The sequence below is a fragment of the Leguminivora glycinivorella genome, chromosome 6, assembly GCF_023078275.1.
Source record: "Leguminivora glycinivorella isolate SPB_JAAS2020 chromosome 6, LegGlyc_1.1, whole genome shotgun sequence".
Taxonomy (NCBI): domain Eukaryota; kingdom Metazoa; phylum Arthropoda; class Insecta; order Lepidoptera; family Tortricidae; genus Leguminivora; species Leguminivora glycinivorella.
In genome coordinates, this window is record NC_062976.1 from 4171250 (window position 1) to 4189379 (window position 18130).

The 18130-nt window shown below is 38.4% G+C and overlaps 1 protein-coding gene across 1 annotated transcript; it reads right to left on the reverse strand.

Annotated features, from left to right (window-relative positions):
• Positions 1-14137: 14137 nt before the first annotated feature.
• Positions 14138-15141, reverse strand: LOC125226948. Its single transcript, XM_048131131.1, has 3 exons — positions 15019-15141; positions 14454-14765; positions 14138-14332 (listed from the first exon to the last, which is right to left on the reverse strand). Exons 1-3 carry the CDS (start codon positions 15139-15141, stop codon positions 14138-14140), a joined length of 630 nt encoding a protein of 209 aa, XP_047987088.1.
• Between the last annotated feature and the right edge of the window lie 2989 nt (positions 15142-18130).

Sequence of the window (18130 nt, forward strand, 5' to 3'; positions counted from 1 at the left end):
TCGTGATACCGCTCATTTCTATGGAACAGTCAATTGATCCGTCAGCTGTTTAAAATCAGTAACTTGGCCATAATCAGTTGAAAGAAAGACGTTACAATCTGAATAAACCTCCAAGTTTAGGGCCCAATTCATTAAGGTTGATGGCCGCCGGCCCTTTGGCACAATTACCAGTTCGCCGCTGAAACAATTAGGCCCCCCAATTACTTCACAATCTCTAATGTATTTTGTTCTTCCTGAGCGATTATTTCTTGAAGAACTGGAACGTTTCTTTGTACCATATTTCCTATAGTTATTTATGTAGACACACCTACATTGTCAGTGCAAATACAGTGGGTTTTTTTGTGGCGTGAACTCTTCGCGCCTTAGTTTTATTTATTTTGTAGCCCAGGGCCAAAGTGGGTTTATAACTATAACTAGCTTTTACCCGCGGCTTCGCCCGCGTAATAAAAGTATTCATTAAGATTTTCATTTGGATCCGTAGGGACCGTAGGTTTCTCTGTAGGTATATTTATCTGCGATTATTTCGATTGCACATAATACTTTTGCTTGCAATGATTGTAGAAATATTACACATCGACCACAGCGTAGGTAATTCTATATACGCTGGGGAAACCTTTATAAACATCCCACATAGCCCGTATTTGGACACTATGATCGGTGGGTAAAAAGTACTTTTTTCTACTATTGCTTACAATTTTTTACATTTTGCTTAGGTATACTTATCGCAAACGTAATCTTCAAGCAAGCAAACAACGATCGTCTTAGAGCACATTGATTGTAAGAGACCGCCGACCGATTATCCGTATCCCTCTAACGATACCCATATTATCCGTATCCGTATCGCTATCGCTATCGCTATCCCTATCGCTATCCCTATCGCTATCGCTATCCCTATCCCTATCGCTATCCCTATCGCTATCCGTATCCCTATCCCTATCCCTATCCCTTATCAAGATGTTTAATGATATAACACTTTAAGTTCTCGCGCTTTGTACACATATTTAAAGTCACATACAGGTCGAACGCGATTAATTAACATTATTTTTACCTTTTTTCCCAACGTTTCGGCCAGGTTGCACTGGCCGTGGTCGCGGAAGACTGACGTCCCAGCAAAATGTCACAGGAGATGTAAACAACACAAAACTACCCGATATTAATTTATATAAATGTTCGGGGTAGACAAATAAATATAATCTACCCGCTTTTAGTTAATGTTTATTTCTCACCATGTTTATTTTAAAGGTAAAAATAATGTTAATTAATCGCGTTCGACCTGTATGTGACTTTAAATATAATTCGCTCCTTGAAAAACATAGTGACACTATCCAAAAAACATAGGTTTTTAGTTAACAACGCCATCTAGGTCGCGCGTTCATAACGAACGCAATGCAAAGACACCTATCGATTTAGCTCGCTTAGAAGCGACAGGGGGCGCTAATGTCACTATGGCGAATAGTGGGAATAGACGCGTGGCGGACGGGAACAATGTCATGTTTGCATTAATGACCTGGACGCCGATCAAAATGTAGTGAACTCTAAGACGAAAGTTGTCATTTTGTGTTTAGTGACGGTGTTCCGCGAGATTGAATGGTAAGTATGACAATTTTCTTATGGAACATTGTATCAATCCTTAAAGTGTCACTTTGAACTTGTAAAAACTATTCAATATTGAGTTTCATTTTAAAGTAACAGTGTCATTTTTGCTATAATGACACTAATACTTTAACAATTCTAAACGTTTTGAGATAGGTATAGTGACACTGTGCACGTAATGACGGTTTGGCTTTAAACTATTAGGCTTAATGCAGGTTAAAAATAAAGTTGTACTGTACTTTTACTTAAAATGACGTTATGGTCTTAACTCGCTAAAAGAATTTGCATGAATGAATCGTCATTATCTGTTTAGTGTCATTTTTGATTGTATGAATTACCATAATTACGCTTGTAAAGAAATGGAATACCGCTGTTATGAGTTTAAAGCCACTTTAAGTGGTAATGGTAGCTTTAAGCGCGTTGACTGATTATTGTCACTTTAAGTTTTATGTCATGCTTTGCGGTAATTAAAATTACAAAACAGTTAATGATGAATTACCTTCTAGACATATTACGTTTAATACCATTGTTCCATTTAAGTTTAGCACATAAACCTACACAATTTTGATGAAATTCTATGAAAAAGACATTTTACTCTATTTTTTTGTAAAATACCTATAAACAGCGCTAATAAAAATGAAGGTTATTTTTTGTATAATTATTTTTTACCAAGTAATTGCTATTTTTGTGATCTACAAGACACAATTACTAATTTAAGATACCTATACAATATAAAAACTATGATTGCTAGTGGATAAATTTCTTGTGCATTAATATAACTAAATTATTAGCCATAAATAAGTATATTTGTTTGTTACAGTAAAAAATGGCTCAACGATATTCAAGGCTCAAAAATTCAAAGCAATCATCAATAGTATAAACACACCAGCATCTACAGATCACCTATTTGCTACATCGCCACGAGCATGCACATTTCAAGCGGCCGATTAAACTTCGCATAAGTTAGGGTATACCACGTCGTCAAAAAAAAATCGCACCTCGCGCAAAATCGTTTCAAGCAAAAATATCTCTAATCTTATTGACTGTAATCTATCAATATTTGTATCATTGCAAAGTACAATTAAAGCCCTTTAAGAAAAAAAAATTGTACAACTTTCTTAAAAACAATAATCGCCAATCCGCCGTGGTTTAAAACAAAAGGTATTGATGCGATTTTAATGGGACTCTAGGTGTGCTACCCCAGACGGTTTTAGAAGGAGCTGAAAAGGTGTCATGTGGATCTTTTGCACTCCAAAAGTCACCGAGGACGAACGCCTGCAGAAAAAAAGCCTTGAAGGCAATAGGGGTAAAACAACAGAAAAAGCAGCTCAAGTGGTGGTACTGCTCCTAAACGGACTACGGCAGTAGCAAGTTGCTGAACGCCTAAGCATAATCCGTTTCCGGGTGCGACGAGTCTTGTTGTGGTTTCTGGAGACCAGTAGCTACATCAGGAGGCCAGGATCTGAGAGAAGACGCTGCACCACCGCTCTTTGCGGAACCGCTTTCTTATCGCTCCTGAGCTGCAGATACTGCTTAGAACAGCTCGAAGAACTGTAGTGAGTGTCTCCATGATCAGAAGAAGATTGAGGGAGACGAAAATGTTACCCCGAAGAGCTGACAGAGGCTACCAATTGAAGCCAGAGCCAATACCCCAATCGAATTGCTATAAGGCTTAAGGATTGGACGTTGCAGCAATAGAGGAAAGTTTTGTTCCCCAACGAGACGAAGGAGATCATTTACACCATCTATAGACGCAAAAGGGTGTACAGGAGTCAAGGAGAGCAGTTTACACCAGTCTTCACTGAAGAAACAGTCAGTTACGGGAGCGGCTCGTGCATGTTCTGGGGCGGCATTTCTATCGACGGCAAAACGGATCCTTAACTGCAGGCAGTTACATTATGGAGATCTTAGAAGAACGTATGGTCTCGTACGCTGAGTTTTTTGGACCTGATTTCCAATTCATGCACGTCTACGCCCGTTGCCATACTGCCTTGATAGTGCGGGACTCCCTGATGCATGAGGTCGGAATGCACCGTAATGGAGTGGCCAGCAACAAGCCCTGACCTGAACCCCATCGAACATCTCTGGGATGAGTTAAAACGGCTTGTTTGGTCACGGGATCCTGTTTCAGCCACCCTCAACGAGCTGGAAGCCGTAGTTATTGAGGAATGGGAAAATATTCCTCAAAAACTGATCGTAACACTGATCAGGTCCATAACTGATCGCATGGAAGCTACAGGAAGGGCCAGAGGGAGGAACACTGGGTTTTAAGGTTAATTATAAGTCATTTTTTTCGATATTTGTTGATTTTATTGCGTTTGTTTTTTTTTTTTAATTTTAACCTGAATGCACTTTGGTTACTTTTTCCTGACAATTTTAATTTTTTGTATAAAATGTCATGAATTTTATGGATATTAAAATAAATGTTGTATTACTAACGCAAATGTAAAGACTGAAAGTGATTTGTGTTTCTAATATATTTTTAGTGATATTTTATTGTTTAAGAGGGCAAGCCAGGAGTGTTTGTGTTGCTAAATAGATACAGGGTTTGAGACCGAATGTCATTTAATTCAATTCAAATTTTAATGTATATACATAAAAGGAGGTTTGATTGCTAATTATTCATTGAAATAAAAGGTAAATTTCATAAAAAAATGGCTATAGTGTCATTTTTCCACAAAGTAAAACGAAAATATAAAATTGTCATGTGTCCCTAAACAAAAATAAATGGAAAAGTGTCACTACCATTTTGTTTAAGCTTAATTATCTTAGAAACAAAATAAAAAAAATACAATTTACTATTATATCTATCAGGTTTAGTCACAAAACTAACAAGATCTGCCAAAAAATTACAAGTTTGTTGTAAAAATGGCAATTTTTGACAATTCAAAAATTTCAAAACTTTAAACCACTGTACCCAAAAAAGACGTTTTTCATTTAATGACACTATGTTTTTCAAGGAGCGATATGTTTAATGATTTCTTATCAAGTGCTAAAATATAAAGTTTCATGGTTTTATCTTTTAAAATTAAGAAATCCCATACAAACTTTCAACCTCTTTTTCAACCCCTTCATCCCTTTTTTTTCGAAATAAAAAGTATCCTATGTTCTGTCTCAGGGTCTAAAGATTGTTTGTTCCAAATTTCATCAAAATCGGTTGCGTGGTTTAAGCGGGAAAGCGTAACAGACAGACAGACAGACAGACAGACAGACAGACAGAGTTACTTTCGCATTTATAATATTAGTATGGAATAGTATGGAATAGTATGGAATTAGTATGGAATAGTATGGATTATATAGTTGCTTCAACTATAACTATAGCGGTCGCCGTATTGATTGTGACAGTTGGTGGGTGCCAAATAGTATGGACTAAGAGCCCAGAGCCTTGAGAATTTAAGGAAAGTTAGTGTTTTTTTTTTTAAACTTATCAAAAAAAATGGCCGACGGGCCGAACTAGGTAATATGCAAACATTAAACGTCGATACCAACTCTACATTGTCCCAAAGTTTCATCCTTGAAAAAATGAGGAAGGTCTGGCGGCTCAGGCTCTTAGTCCAATAGGAAGATGTCACCAATGTCATACATTGGCAATTGGCATCCAGTATTCCCGCAACCACCGCACTTAACCAATATCCACTATCAGCGAGCGTTAGATTGTAACGCCGTGACTTGCGTGGGCGACGGTCGCGCGATGGTCGCGCGACGGCGATGCGACGCATACGAAATCAAACCTTATCGATATGGAAGTAGACGATGCGATGAGACGCGACGGCGACGGTCGCGCGTCCGTCGCCCACGCAAGACACGGCGTTACAGACGAAACGCTATCTCATGTGTTCTCATGTGACAAGAATGACCAAGTACCAATGACCTAGCCTAGAATAAGAGAAAGTACCTAGTAAAAGACGTTGAGTTCACTGTCTCATATTTTCAAAGGCTATCTGAGCTTCATTTTAGCCTTGATAAAATTGCGTTGATTATTTCTGACCCTTTTCAGAGGAATCACAGTAATACATATTAGTCAAGCGATCCACTTCGAAATTAAAATATCTCTTCAATCATAACTTAAAACTTAGTTTCATATATCCGTGGCGGTACTGATCGTTAGTTGGCTGGCACTAACCACATTCTGACAGTACGACTTATGTACAAAGTTGCCAGGTTGCAGCTAGTTTGTCATGTCAACTTGACAGTTAGATTCGGGGATCGCGTGACCAACGAAATGTAAAAGGAGTGGACTTCGTTGCACAGGTATATTAATAAAGTTTTGAAGTTTATGGCAGTTACAAATCGTTAAAGGATCTAATATACTTAAACATTCACATATCCTATTAAGCAAAATTGACTATTTTAACAATGCTCCTTAATTAGAATAAGTATGATTTTTCATTTCGAAGCACCTACTCTTTATGATTATGTTTTTTATTTCCGCTACCCAAAGGTTGTCTGGTAGAGATCGCTCTTTAGCGATAAGACCGCCTGTTGTCTGCCTCTATTTATAATCATTTGTTTTGTCTCCGCTGTATCTTTTTTCTGTATCTCTTGCTGAGGTGTGCCAATAAAGAGTATTCTATCTATCTATCTATCTCCTTAGACATAGGTATTTAAAAAAATATTTTAACCGGGTTACTCACGAGTCACGTGTTAAGTCGATGTAACGTTCGACATGTTTCGATCCATTTCCTCTTGAGTAGCGACACCGCCTTTACGTGTCGAAAGCGCGTTTTTAGGGTTCCGTAGTCAACTACTACAACTTATAGTTTCGCCATGTCTGTCTGTCTGTCCGTCCGTCCGTCCGTCCGTCCGTCCGTCCGTCCGTCCGTCCGTCCGTCCGTCCGTCCGTCCGTCCGTCCGTCCGTCCGTCCGTCCGTCCGTCCGCGGATAATCTCAGTAACCGTTAGCACTAGAAAGCTGAAATTTGGTACCAATATGTATATCAATCACGCCAACAAAGTGCAAAAATAAAAAGTGGAAAAAAATACCCTACATGTAAAGTGGGGGCTGATATTTTTTTTTCATTCCAACCCCAACGTGTGATATATTGTTGGATAGGTATTTAAAAATGAATAAGGGTTTGCTAAGATCGTTTTTTGATAATATTAATATTTTCGGAAATAATCGCTCCTAAAGGAAAAAATAGTGCGTCCCCCCTCTAACTTTTGAACCATATGTTTAAAAAATATGAAAAAAATCACAAAAGTAGAACTTTATAAAGACTTTCTAGGAAAATTGTTTTGAACTTGATAGGTTCAGTAGTTTTTGAGAGAAATACGGAAAACTACGGAACCCTACACTGAGCGTGGCCCGACACGCTCTTGGCCGGTTTTTTTTAAATATGCTTGACACTCACGGGAGTTTTATAGTTAAGAGGATACGGTAGCGAAAATGTTAAAATGTAAAGGAGCCCCTCTTTCAACTTGGGAATTTTAGTTAAATATACAAGTGTTATTAACTAGATTTAACGAAAAAAAAATTGTCATTAAGAACAACTCAGTCAAAAGATATTTCAAAAAAATCTTTAAAATCGAGGTTCCGCTCTCGACTCTTTTCTCCTTCAAAACTTAATCAATCGGAACGAAATTTGAGAATCTGAATAACAATGAAATAATCTATGTCGGACCGTTTAGCTTTTTTGGTTAATTATTACCAATCTTGAGTATCACACCTTTTTTTGCGCCACAATGAAAAAGGCAGTTTTTGGAAATTTTTGATTGGCTCTAGAGTCTTTAAAAAGCAGAATATCAAAAAAATCAAAACGGTCCGACACAGATAAAAATAATAACAATCTGTGTTGAAAAAACCATTGCTCTATCTTCAAAAACCAGGGAGGAAATAGTCGAGAGCGTTTGTATGGAGAATTGACCCCTACGCGGTATCGTCTTAAAAATGCTCTTTAGATGTTGCAAGTGTCAGATGGTTGTTTCTGGTGGAACAAATGTGGTGCAATTATTTGTGACCTATCAAATGAATTAATAACAAATACTACTAGTAAAGGGCAATGAGCACTCTAGTATGGATGTCTACTGATAAGACATATCTTGTTTGAAAGCTCTTGATTATAGCACTGTAGTACATATTAATTCGTTGTAGAGGATCAACCTCCGGTATAAACTTACAGGGCGCGAGATATAAAAATAATGTAGATCACATAGGTACCCAGTTAATTTTCGTAATACATGCGATATGACGAAAAATTCCACAAGTTTTTTTATTCAAAACATTCTAGCTTGACTTCATACGTTACGAGTATCCTTAATTTTTTTTTCTACTCCCGAACTGTTATTCCTCATTCACGAGTACATTGTCATATTATTATATATATCGTTGTCTGAGTACCCACAACACAAGCCTTCTTGAGCTTACCGTGGGCCTCAGTCAATCTGTGTAAGAATGTCCTATAATATTTATTTATTTATTTATTTTATTTATTCTAAAAGTGCCTCAAAATTCCCAGTATTTTCTAACATCACCAAATCCAATCCACAATAATATGACATCTACCGATATAGTTCTAGAAAGAAACAAAACTAAAAAGGATTTCTATTACGTTTCAGGACGTTTTGTCATTACTAGAAATTTATGTCGGCTTCTGTGGGATACGGGGTACGTAGCCAAATGCACAATCGCTGTCGATATTATCGTTATCGTAGCTAGCTATCTCTATCGCTCTTCCATATGGCGCGACAGAGCCAGACTGCGTTTCGATCGGCGTCTAGCGTCAACGATTGTCATTTCGGCTAGGCCGGCAGAAATCGTTATTGTCTAGTTTTCTTTGTTCTTTTTATACAGTCTAACGGATTGATTTGACAGAATTGTGAGTAGAATAACAAAATAGTTTGAACTGGGTATTATGGCTTTAGTTTTAGGCGATTTTCAACGTAAATATCTAATTTCAGTACCCCTCTCCCGTGGGTGTGGTGGAAGACGACTTTGGGATATGTGTTAAAGTGTGGTGTGGGCGAAGGGCTAACCTGGTATTGCAATACCTATCAGAATTAAGTTTCCCGTCCACCCCTTAATAATTAGAGGCTTTGAAACTTAACCATTATCAGTTTCATGTTTACCCTTTTGGAAACATACACAATATGAGTTTAAGTAAATGTGACCTGTTTTCACTGAATAACCAAGAATAGAAATTAGTAGACAATTTTCTGTCGTTGGATAAGATAAATTCAAAATTCCTTCGATGAAACTTTAACTCAAGCCGAATTTTCAATGAATTGTAGTTAAATGTCATATTGTAAAAAAAAACTTATGCTATTGCTAGATAGAGTAAGACCAAATATATAGTGGCGAATTTTCCTCCTAGTGATCTCTTAGTAGCTATATTTTTTTAGGTGTACCTAACCACACCTCGGCCACTGGCGATCAAATATATGAAAGAGGTGCGTTCCTAGCATAGTCTAAACTCGTGTAGGTGAACGCGTACCATGCTTGTATGAGTGAGATATGACAGGTTGTCTGTTCGCGTCTTTGACAGGCGGTAACTGTGAGGTAATCGAGAGGGGGTGGGCGGCTCTTTCAGCGGGGAGCTGGAGTAGCCGTACTGTACGATAATACTCTTTATCGTACAGTACGGCTTATATTCCAATCACTGTTTTGTCATGTGCATGAAAGTTTTCAACAAGTTACCAAAATCTTTAAGAGAGCTACCTGTACATAGATTTAGAAATAAGTTAATGCAGTTGTTGACTGAAAAGAGTTATTACAGTGTAAAAGATTTCCTCTTTGAAGATATAGAAATAGAATAAATAGAAGTTATAAATTTAAGGTTTTGCATGCTAGTACAACCTGTATAGTACAAATAGCAGAATAAGCATCCAAATGTCACCTACTAAGACGCTAATGTATGTACCTACTTATTCTTTGCAAATAAACTTACTTACTTACTTTATTATACTTTGACGTACTGTGTAACAAATAGCACAATAAAATTCGGTTACGCGATATAAAAGAAACGAAGAAGTGAATTTTCCCGATCAATCATGAGGTTTAGGGCACGACCGCCAAATGGAACTGATTTGTCATCCCCTTATACCCTTACGTCACATCTTATAAAAGTGGGATCACAATGAGGTGAGGTGATACGTTACTTGGTAACGGAGACGACGTCATGGAAAATGACATTTGTTGTGTGGAGAAAGCTGACAGAGCCCGTAAGCAGTTACTACATACATTTTAGTAGTTAATGCTATCGAGTGATGTCACCTAAAATGCGAAAAACTCATGACAGCGGTTACCTACTATTAGGTAGTTAGTAAGCTAGTGAGAAAAATCTGTTTGTCGCTGGAATATTCAAGACAGAGACGTCTGAACTTTAGTCACCAAAATTACTCTGTCCATATCGTTGGACTAATATTTGTATATAAAAGTCCGAATTAGGTCATCATAATAAAGAGTTTTAATTATTTGAGACTAAGGGCCAGTTGCATCAACCACATTTGACAGACACCTCATCGTTACGCAGCAGATGTCTATGGAACTTCCCATACAATAAAATTTTACGAACGCTTTAACGGTGTCAGACGGTTTGATGCAACCGGCCCTAAGTAGCAGTAGGTTCTATAGCAAATAGCAAGTTTGATTTTTAACCTTGTAAACCTTTGGGTCCCCCCACATCTAGCGTCTCGCGAGCGTCGCGTCGGGCCAACTGTATGGGCAAAGCCTGGCGCCGCGTCGACGTCGCGTCGACGCGACGTCTTTTTCCATACAGTTGGCCCGACGCGACGCTCGCGAGACTCTAGATGTGGGGGGAACCTTTTACCGATAAACTGGGCATGGAAAAATGCAATTTATTATTTGAATAATATAATTTTTGTTTTTGTAATTGGGCCATAAAAATGGTAACGGAATGGGAAAAAACATTTTGACACTTTTTTTCTCTTATTTTTATTGAAAGAGCTCGCGATTCTGATTGGAAACCACATAAAAAATTCCAAATCCAAAGACAACTTTGAAAAAAAAATGGAACAATTATAAGGTTTTTTTTCTTTACAGGTAAGACGTACCGCTACAGAAGAGTTGTCCAGTAAGTTACTTTCGGTCCATTTAAATGAAAGCGGCTATGGTATCAATCACTCCTTAGGATGGTTTACGCGTTCCGGCCGAGGATGTCAAACTAGTATACGAACCTTGAGCAGTGTGATAAGGATAAAGGTAACTAGTATATTATATTTAAAATAACAATGTAAGTAATATATTAATTATTACGGCTACTAGACGTAATCAGTATACAGAGTGTAACAAAAATGGTGGTGATCCGTTTATGGGCGTACTCAGTATCGTATTCTTATCAGGAAAAAGTAGAAGAAAATTTTTTTTTCGCTAAAAACTTTTTCACTTTTGTATGAGCCGGGCCGCGCGAATCGGTCGAATCTCCATACAAAGATAAAAAAATTTTTTGCGAAAAAAAATTTTTATCCTACTTTTTCCTGATGAGAATACGATACTGAATACGCCCTTAAACGGATCACCACCATTTTTGTTACACCCTGTAGGTGAAAAACTTAAGAAATGTGAGTGACGTGTTCGAATAGGCGTTTGTTTTGTTTGTGTTACTAATTTTAAATATGTGATCTCTATTCGAACACGTCACTCACACGTACAACAGGTGACTTTCTTAAGTTTTTCACCTATACCTATCTACACTATTATGATTTTTTAAAAGACATACGTCCAACTTTTTTAGGGTTCCGTAGTCAACTAGGAACCCTTATAGTTTCGCCATGTTTGTCCGTCCGTCCGTTCATCCGCGGATAATCTCAGTGACCGTTAGCTGAACTAGAAAGCTGAAATTTGGTACCAATATGTAAATCAATCACGCCGACAAGTGCAAAAATAAAAAGTGCAATTAAAAATGTTTAATTAGGGTACCCCGTCTACAAGTAAAGTGGGGAGTGATATTTTATTTCATTTCAACCCGGTTGGATAGGTACTTAAAAATGAGTATGGGTTTGCTAAAGTCATTTTTTGATAATGTTAATATTTTCGGAAATAATTGCTCCAGAAGTAAAAAATAATGTGTCCCCCCCCCCTCTAACTTTTGAACCAAAAAATTTAAAAAATATGAAAAAAATCTCAAAAGTAGAACTTAATAAAAACTTTCTAGGATTTTACTTTTAACTCAGTGATAGGTTGAACAGTTTTTGAAAAAAATACGGGAAACTACGGAACCCTACACTGAGAGAAATTTGCATTGTGAATTTAACAAGTTCGACTTGTTGCGGTTTATCCGTTTGAATCAGCCAAACGTATGTTTAAAACAATATGTGTCAGGTTGTTTTTATAAAATCGACTTGTTGATTCAAATATATTGCCGATTCAAATGACAAGTAGCTTGTTGTTTGAACCAAAGAGCACGTAGGCGCTATTTTAACCAAAAAACTTGTTGAACGAACATGAAAACTGGTTGTATTTTCTCTCAGTGTATACACTGAGTGTGGCCCGACACGCTCTTGGCCGGTTTTTTTAAATAGACAAAAGTACAGGACGTAGAAGTCCAAACGATTATCTTTTATACAAAATAAGCTGATACTTCACAACACAATTTACTTTAAAAGTCATACCTCTATACCAGCCATTCTCAAAGTGTGCTCCGCGGAGCCCTAGGGCTCCGCAAAACCTCTCTGAGGGCTCCGTGTGAATTTTGGCTGACTGATATGCAATTTCAACTCTCTTCCATAAAACCTTTTTTTTTTTAATTTAAGGGTTCCATCAGATATTTTGCTTTCCAAAAGGGTTCCATGAGAAAATAAGTTTGAGAACCGCTGCTCTATACTTTCCTAACCTTTATGACTAGTAATTTAACACTGTCAGTTCGTTTATCGCACTAACAGCACTGTGACAACTTATTGCTGTGTTATAGTGATTTATAGACCATTGGTCGAATTATTGCTGAACACTTGGCAAGAGTCAACCGCTGATAAACGAGGCTAAATGTACTGCATTGGTTTAAAAATTGTAGGTTAGAAAAGTAAGATTATATATTTATACACCCTGTTTTTGTTGAATTCCGTTAACTTTAAAGGAAGAATCATTACATCAAATACATTTAATTTCTCTAAGAAACTAGCATCTTAACCCTCGCGTTTATCGTGTTATTAAAAAATAAAGATAATAGCTGAACACGTGTGTCACAACCTTTACCAATTCCTAATGTTATTTGTTTTGACATGTGCTGTCAATCACTTGACTAACTTGAATGTTATTCTTAAGGGTATCTCACACTAATAAATTCATTTATGTATGAAAATGATGATTTTTTTGCGAATAAAACTAATAAGTGATATACAGGGTGGTTCCTGATAATGAACCTAACGACGAGTCGAATTTAACGGAAAATAAAACAAACACGGTGCATGTTATGTTAGGTCGCCTTCTTCTTCTTTCTCTTTGCTTTTATCAAATTATTTGGGGTCGTTCCTGCTCGTTCTTAAGGACTGTCTGTCCAGAGTGCGTAGCCGAATGCATAAACGCTCACGATAATATCTCTGTCGTAGCACGTCGTAGCTATCTATACTCGTATGCTATGAACCGTTTAGCGCGATATTAAATAAACTTTTCTTCGAGTACCTAAAAGTCATTTCTTACGTTTATATTCATTTAGAATAAAACAGTTTTGAAGATGTATCCGTATGCCTATTTTGGAATAATTTAATATATTAAAATTAGAAGCTTTCTATCTTTTTAATTTTTTACAAGCTTACTCAGAAATACCCAAAAAAAGTGTATAATTTCATAAACCTGTGTTCAAACCATCACAAAGAAATGAACTGAGACAAAGCACGCAAGCATGTAAACAAGCCTATTTACCGCACTCTGTGTGCTCGGGATATCCCTCAGGCTGTACAAACAGGGACAAGGCTTGAAAGGTCAACGAAGTTACCGGTTTCCATGCTGGTGGCAACATCCAGCCTCCGTCCCGATTGAAATTAGGGCGGCGTCCGATTTCAATGGCCTCGAGAACTTTGCGTGGTACAAAACATTTCTCCCGTACCAATAACCTTGCTCTATCGAAACGTATAAAATGGGACGCGCCGGTATCGTACGCGTGCTCTGCCACTGCGGAATTCCTGGTGTCCATGTTCTTCACGCTTCGTATGTTTTCCGACAACCTCGTGGAGACATTCCTTCCAGTCTCGTCGACATATGCTCTACCACAGTCACAAGGTATCTTGTATACCCCCGGGCTACCCAGTGGATCCTTATCTTTTGGAGAGCGCAGCACCTGCCTAACCTTTATGTGGGGGCGGAAAATTGTCCTAATGCTAAACCTACGGCGTAATAGGCGTCCAATAGTATCCGTTACCCCTTTAACACTTTCGAAACCGGGCTCTACGCGGCGCTACGACATTTTCGCTACATACGGGGAAACCCATGTAATCGGCTACGCTTCTACGAGCGGTGTACCCGACAGTCGGGTTCTTGGTAGCGAAAGTGTTAATGAAAGGCAAGAAAGCAGGCGCTCTCTCGACCGTATGTGTTCTCCGAAACGTGCTCGCACTTGCCGCCCGCTGACTCTGTCTCCAACTGTACCCATTCTTCTCTAACACCTGCCGTAAGGCCTTCGCAGCTCGCCTTGCACGTACTGCGGGTCACAGAGCCGTAAAGCCCTGTTGATGAGAGCGCGTGGCACCGATGACAAATGCGCAGGGTGATGGTGCGAGTCAGCTTGCAGGTACCTATCGGTGTGTGTAGCCTTTCTATACACCTTATGAGTCAAAAGGTCACGTTCTTTCCGCTGCACCAAGACATCCAGAAAAGGTAGAGCACCCTTACACTCTTTCTCTATAGTGAACCTGCGCATTCAGGTGGGCAAGTAACAAGCAAGATCTCTGCTCGTCACTACAGCAAACACGTACGTCGTCGACATATCGCCACCATAGCCTGGATTTGTGTGGGCAGCTCTCCAACGCTCTCTGCTCAAAATGTTCCATAAAAAGGTTAGCCACCACTGGAGCTATCGGAGAACCCATTGCAACTCCTTCTATTTGCAAGTAGTATTCACCCCGCCACACAAAATATCCACTAGTGAGGCAAAACTCTATCAACTTCATGTACCCGGTGAGAGAGTCGTCGCGGTTGGCCATTCGTCTTATCAACTCTATAGTTTCCGCTACCGGTACATTAGTAAATAAGGAGGTTACATCAAAGCTCACCATTACCTCATCTTCCTGCAACATAACTCCCTCAAGTAAATGCACAAAATGCGTAGAGTCTCGTACGAAGCTGAACGTATTACCAGTTAGAGGTTGCAGGAGACTCGACAAGAAGCGGGACGCCTTGTAGGTGGGTGAGTCTATCTGGCTAACAATGGGTCTCAGCAATGGGCAATAGCGATATAATAACGTGAGTACAACCGTAGATTCATTAATTATTTCTCGATTATTATTATTTATATTTCCTTAAGAACTCTGAAGGGTGTACCAAAGAATTCGCGTAAAATATCGGCAATGCAAATGGCGTCGACAACTCTTTCAATTGCAATTGGCCGCTCATGAATGCGAAGCGGGTCGCGTGCGCCGAGACTTGCTGTTGGGGGTGCCACATGGTGATCAATTTTTTTAGTACCTATGTGCCTTACCCACGCGAAACCGCTTTTTATCAGGCTAGGTATATTAACACTGCCAGCAATAGTCATCCTGCACGTGGCTATATACATGAGAGCTAATCTGGCGTCATTTAAAACATTCGGAATGTTAAACTCTTACGGAACGCGAAACGCCGATAAGATTATGGGTGTAAGCCGGAAGTTGACCAAGTCATCTAAACTCACTCATGTCATGGGTCCCACCGTCTACAATAAGTTGCCGAAAAACATTATAGATGCTCCAAGCTTGAGCAGCTTTAAATTCCGCCTAAAGCAGTGGCTTATCCAGTAGTCATTTTATAGCTATAATGAATTCATAGCATATAAGTCATGATACGTCCAGCGTGAAAATAAATTTGTAACTTCTAATTATCATACATTTATATTGTATTGTAGTTAATTACTAATTAATAATTATGTATTATTGACGTGTAAATTGGTTTTACAAATAAATTATTATGATTACACCAAAAAACTTAAATACTTAGTAAGTACGTTTGTAATTTTGAAATACACGAATTTACAAATTGAAAACGCCAAATTGCAGAGCGTACTTAGCTGTTTTGTGCATGTTACATTCAGCCTCAACCACGTTGGACTTTTTTAGCCAAAATAATGACTCAAATTACATTTCCTTGCAATGTTGCTGGCACCCTCGAATGACCGTAGTTTTGTTTTCCGACATTCCTCAGCAGCTTGGTGAACTATATCTTAAAAAAAAATATATATAAGCTCAAACATCGGATGTACATAATTTGTTATTGTAATAATAAGCAATAAAACTTAAGTTAGATTTAATTATTCTGCATTAAATAAGTTGTAATGTCTGTTGTGAATTCACCTGTAACTAATGGATATATTAAAATACACAAAATAACGTAATATATTCAACATTCAGTGAAAACAGTCCAGTGCAGACTGGTATAAGCAAAAAAAAATTAAATATTTAAATTTTTTACTCTTATTTGCATTTTACATATAGTTCCTGATTTGGTGTCAAAATTGTTAAAGATGTGGTCGACGCTAATATTAGTCGTCGGTTACACTACAGTTATCTCCACCAAGAAACTGGTCAGTAACTTGATTATTATATTAAGTAGGTATTTGTGGCGTTCTCAAACAAACTTACCACATTTTATAGTATAGTGAAGGTCTAAAAGTTTATCGTATAAAAATACGACCAAATTCAGTCCTTAAGATGAAACCATAAGAAGAGAAGATGTTTTCTTCTTTTGTTAGGGGTTACATAGCCCGTAACAAAAAAGCCATATAATAGCTTCGCAGCGCCTAATGTATCACTGCGACCATTCCTGATCAATTGTGATCGCCACCTACTACAACACTCAGTCAAGTCCTACAAATTCAAAGACTTGTAGTATCTTTTTGAACTCGAGATATTTCACATCATCCGGGTGTATGAGAGTGTAATCAGAATGTTAACTGAACCATCTTATATATTCAAGAATCATTCCATTTCTTTACAGACATACTACGTAGACTTTGAGCACCCAAATATTACGTATTGCAATCGGAAATATATGCCTGAAGCATCGATCACAGCCCAGAGATACAGCCGACGCGACCCTATACACTATGTGAACATCCATTTGAAAACCTTGATTGAGTTTGGGAACGACGTTAGAGTAAGTTGATTTTTTGCTTTATAAATCATGTGATAGTTTGATCTATTATGTAGCTATAGTATGAGAAGGATAGCTGTGTTTTTATAATATATCATTGAGTATAATGGGATAGGTAAGCGTAAAATGCTAGAATCCTGTCCTGTCCTGTCTGTGCAATATTACAACTTTGTTTCTTTCAACCCCCTAATTAGTAAGAAAGAAGATTTAACAGTTTCATTCGTTCTATAAAATTATTTTATGTATGGATATGTGTTCTTATAAGCATTTTTGGTTGTAAAATATACTATAATATTTCAATCATTTAAAGGTTTCTTCTACGTTACAGCATGATGTACAAGTCTACGAGTTCCTAAGTAACGAATACAGGCGTAGCATGCTCGAACTGCATTTCAGGAGTTGCGAACTTTTCTATGAACCCAGATTCGACTTTATGAAACCATTTTACATGAAATATTATAACGCATCATTATGTCCCTTTGAACCGGTAAGATTTTTCGTCTCAGACATACCTTTTTAGTCATGTTTTGTGTACTGATTTAGATTTGTTATTTGTATGAAACCTGAATTAGCCATGTTTAATAAAAATCGGTCTACTATGTCCGGGTTTTTTCATAATTTTTGTATCATTGTTATTTTCAGGGAGTGTACAACTACATGAACATGACAATTCCAAACCTACCACTCCTGGCCACGTTCCCTTACCGTAAAGGACGCGCATTCTTCAATACGACACACGAACCCACCGGCCAGAAACTCCTGGATGGATACATTGATGCTGCCATCAAGCACAGATTTGTTTAAATTACTGTAGGCTAGTAGCTAGTACTGTAGGCTTTGTAGGAGGTAGGGCATAGTGTAGGAGGTAGCGCATACTGTAGGAGGTAGGGCATAGCGAATGATATTCCGCTTTGTGTGGTAAGGGCACAGCACAGCGGATATCGTCTCGCTCGAATCTATAGCAGAGCCCAACTGGGGTAGTACCTCCGCCTTACAGAAAACCGCAGCCAAGTAGCACTAGACCCTACTCATAGTGTTGTGTTCCTGCCGGTGAGTAAGGCTGCCAGAGCTCCAGGAGGGTGCGGTGTGCTGATGACGGGAGGACTTACGGAACTAACTTGTTCCGTCTATTGTCCTTTGAGTCGTCGGCAACCCGAACCCTCCATAGAACCTGTACACTCCTTTTTAGGGTTCCGTAGTCAACTAGGAACCCTTATAGTTTCGCCATGTCTGTCTGTCCGTCCGTCCGTCCGTCCGTCCGTCCGTCCGTCCGTCCGTCCGTCCGCGGATAATCTCAGTAACCGTAAGC

Bases quoted from the DNA above. Each gene is read 5' to 3' on its own strand.
- LOC125226948 (XM_048131131.1), bottom strand. From the start codon at position 15,141: ATGTGGCACCCCCAACAGCAAGTCTCGGCGCACGCGACCCGCTTCGCA. The intron at 14,766-15,018 runs GTACACCCTTCA...GTTATGTTGCAG, and splicing joins TATTTTACGCGAATTCTTTG to GAAGATGAGGTAATGGTGAG. The intron at 14,333-14,453 runs GTACGTGTTTGC...GTCTTGGTGCAG, and splicing joins GGTGGCGATATGTCGACGAC to CGGAAAGAACGTGACCTTTT.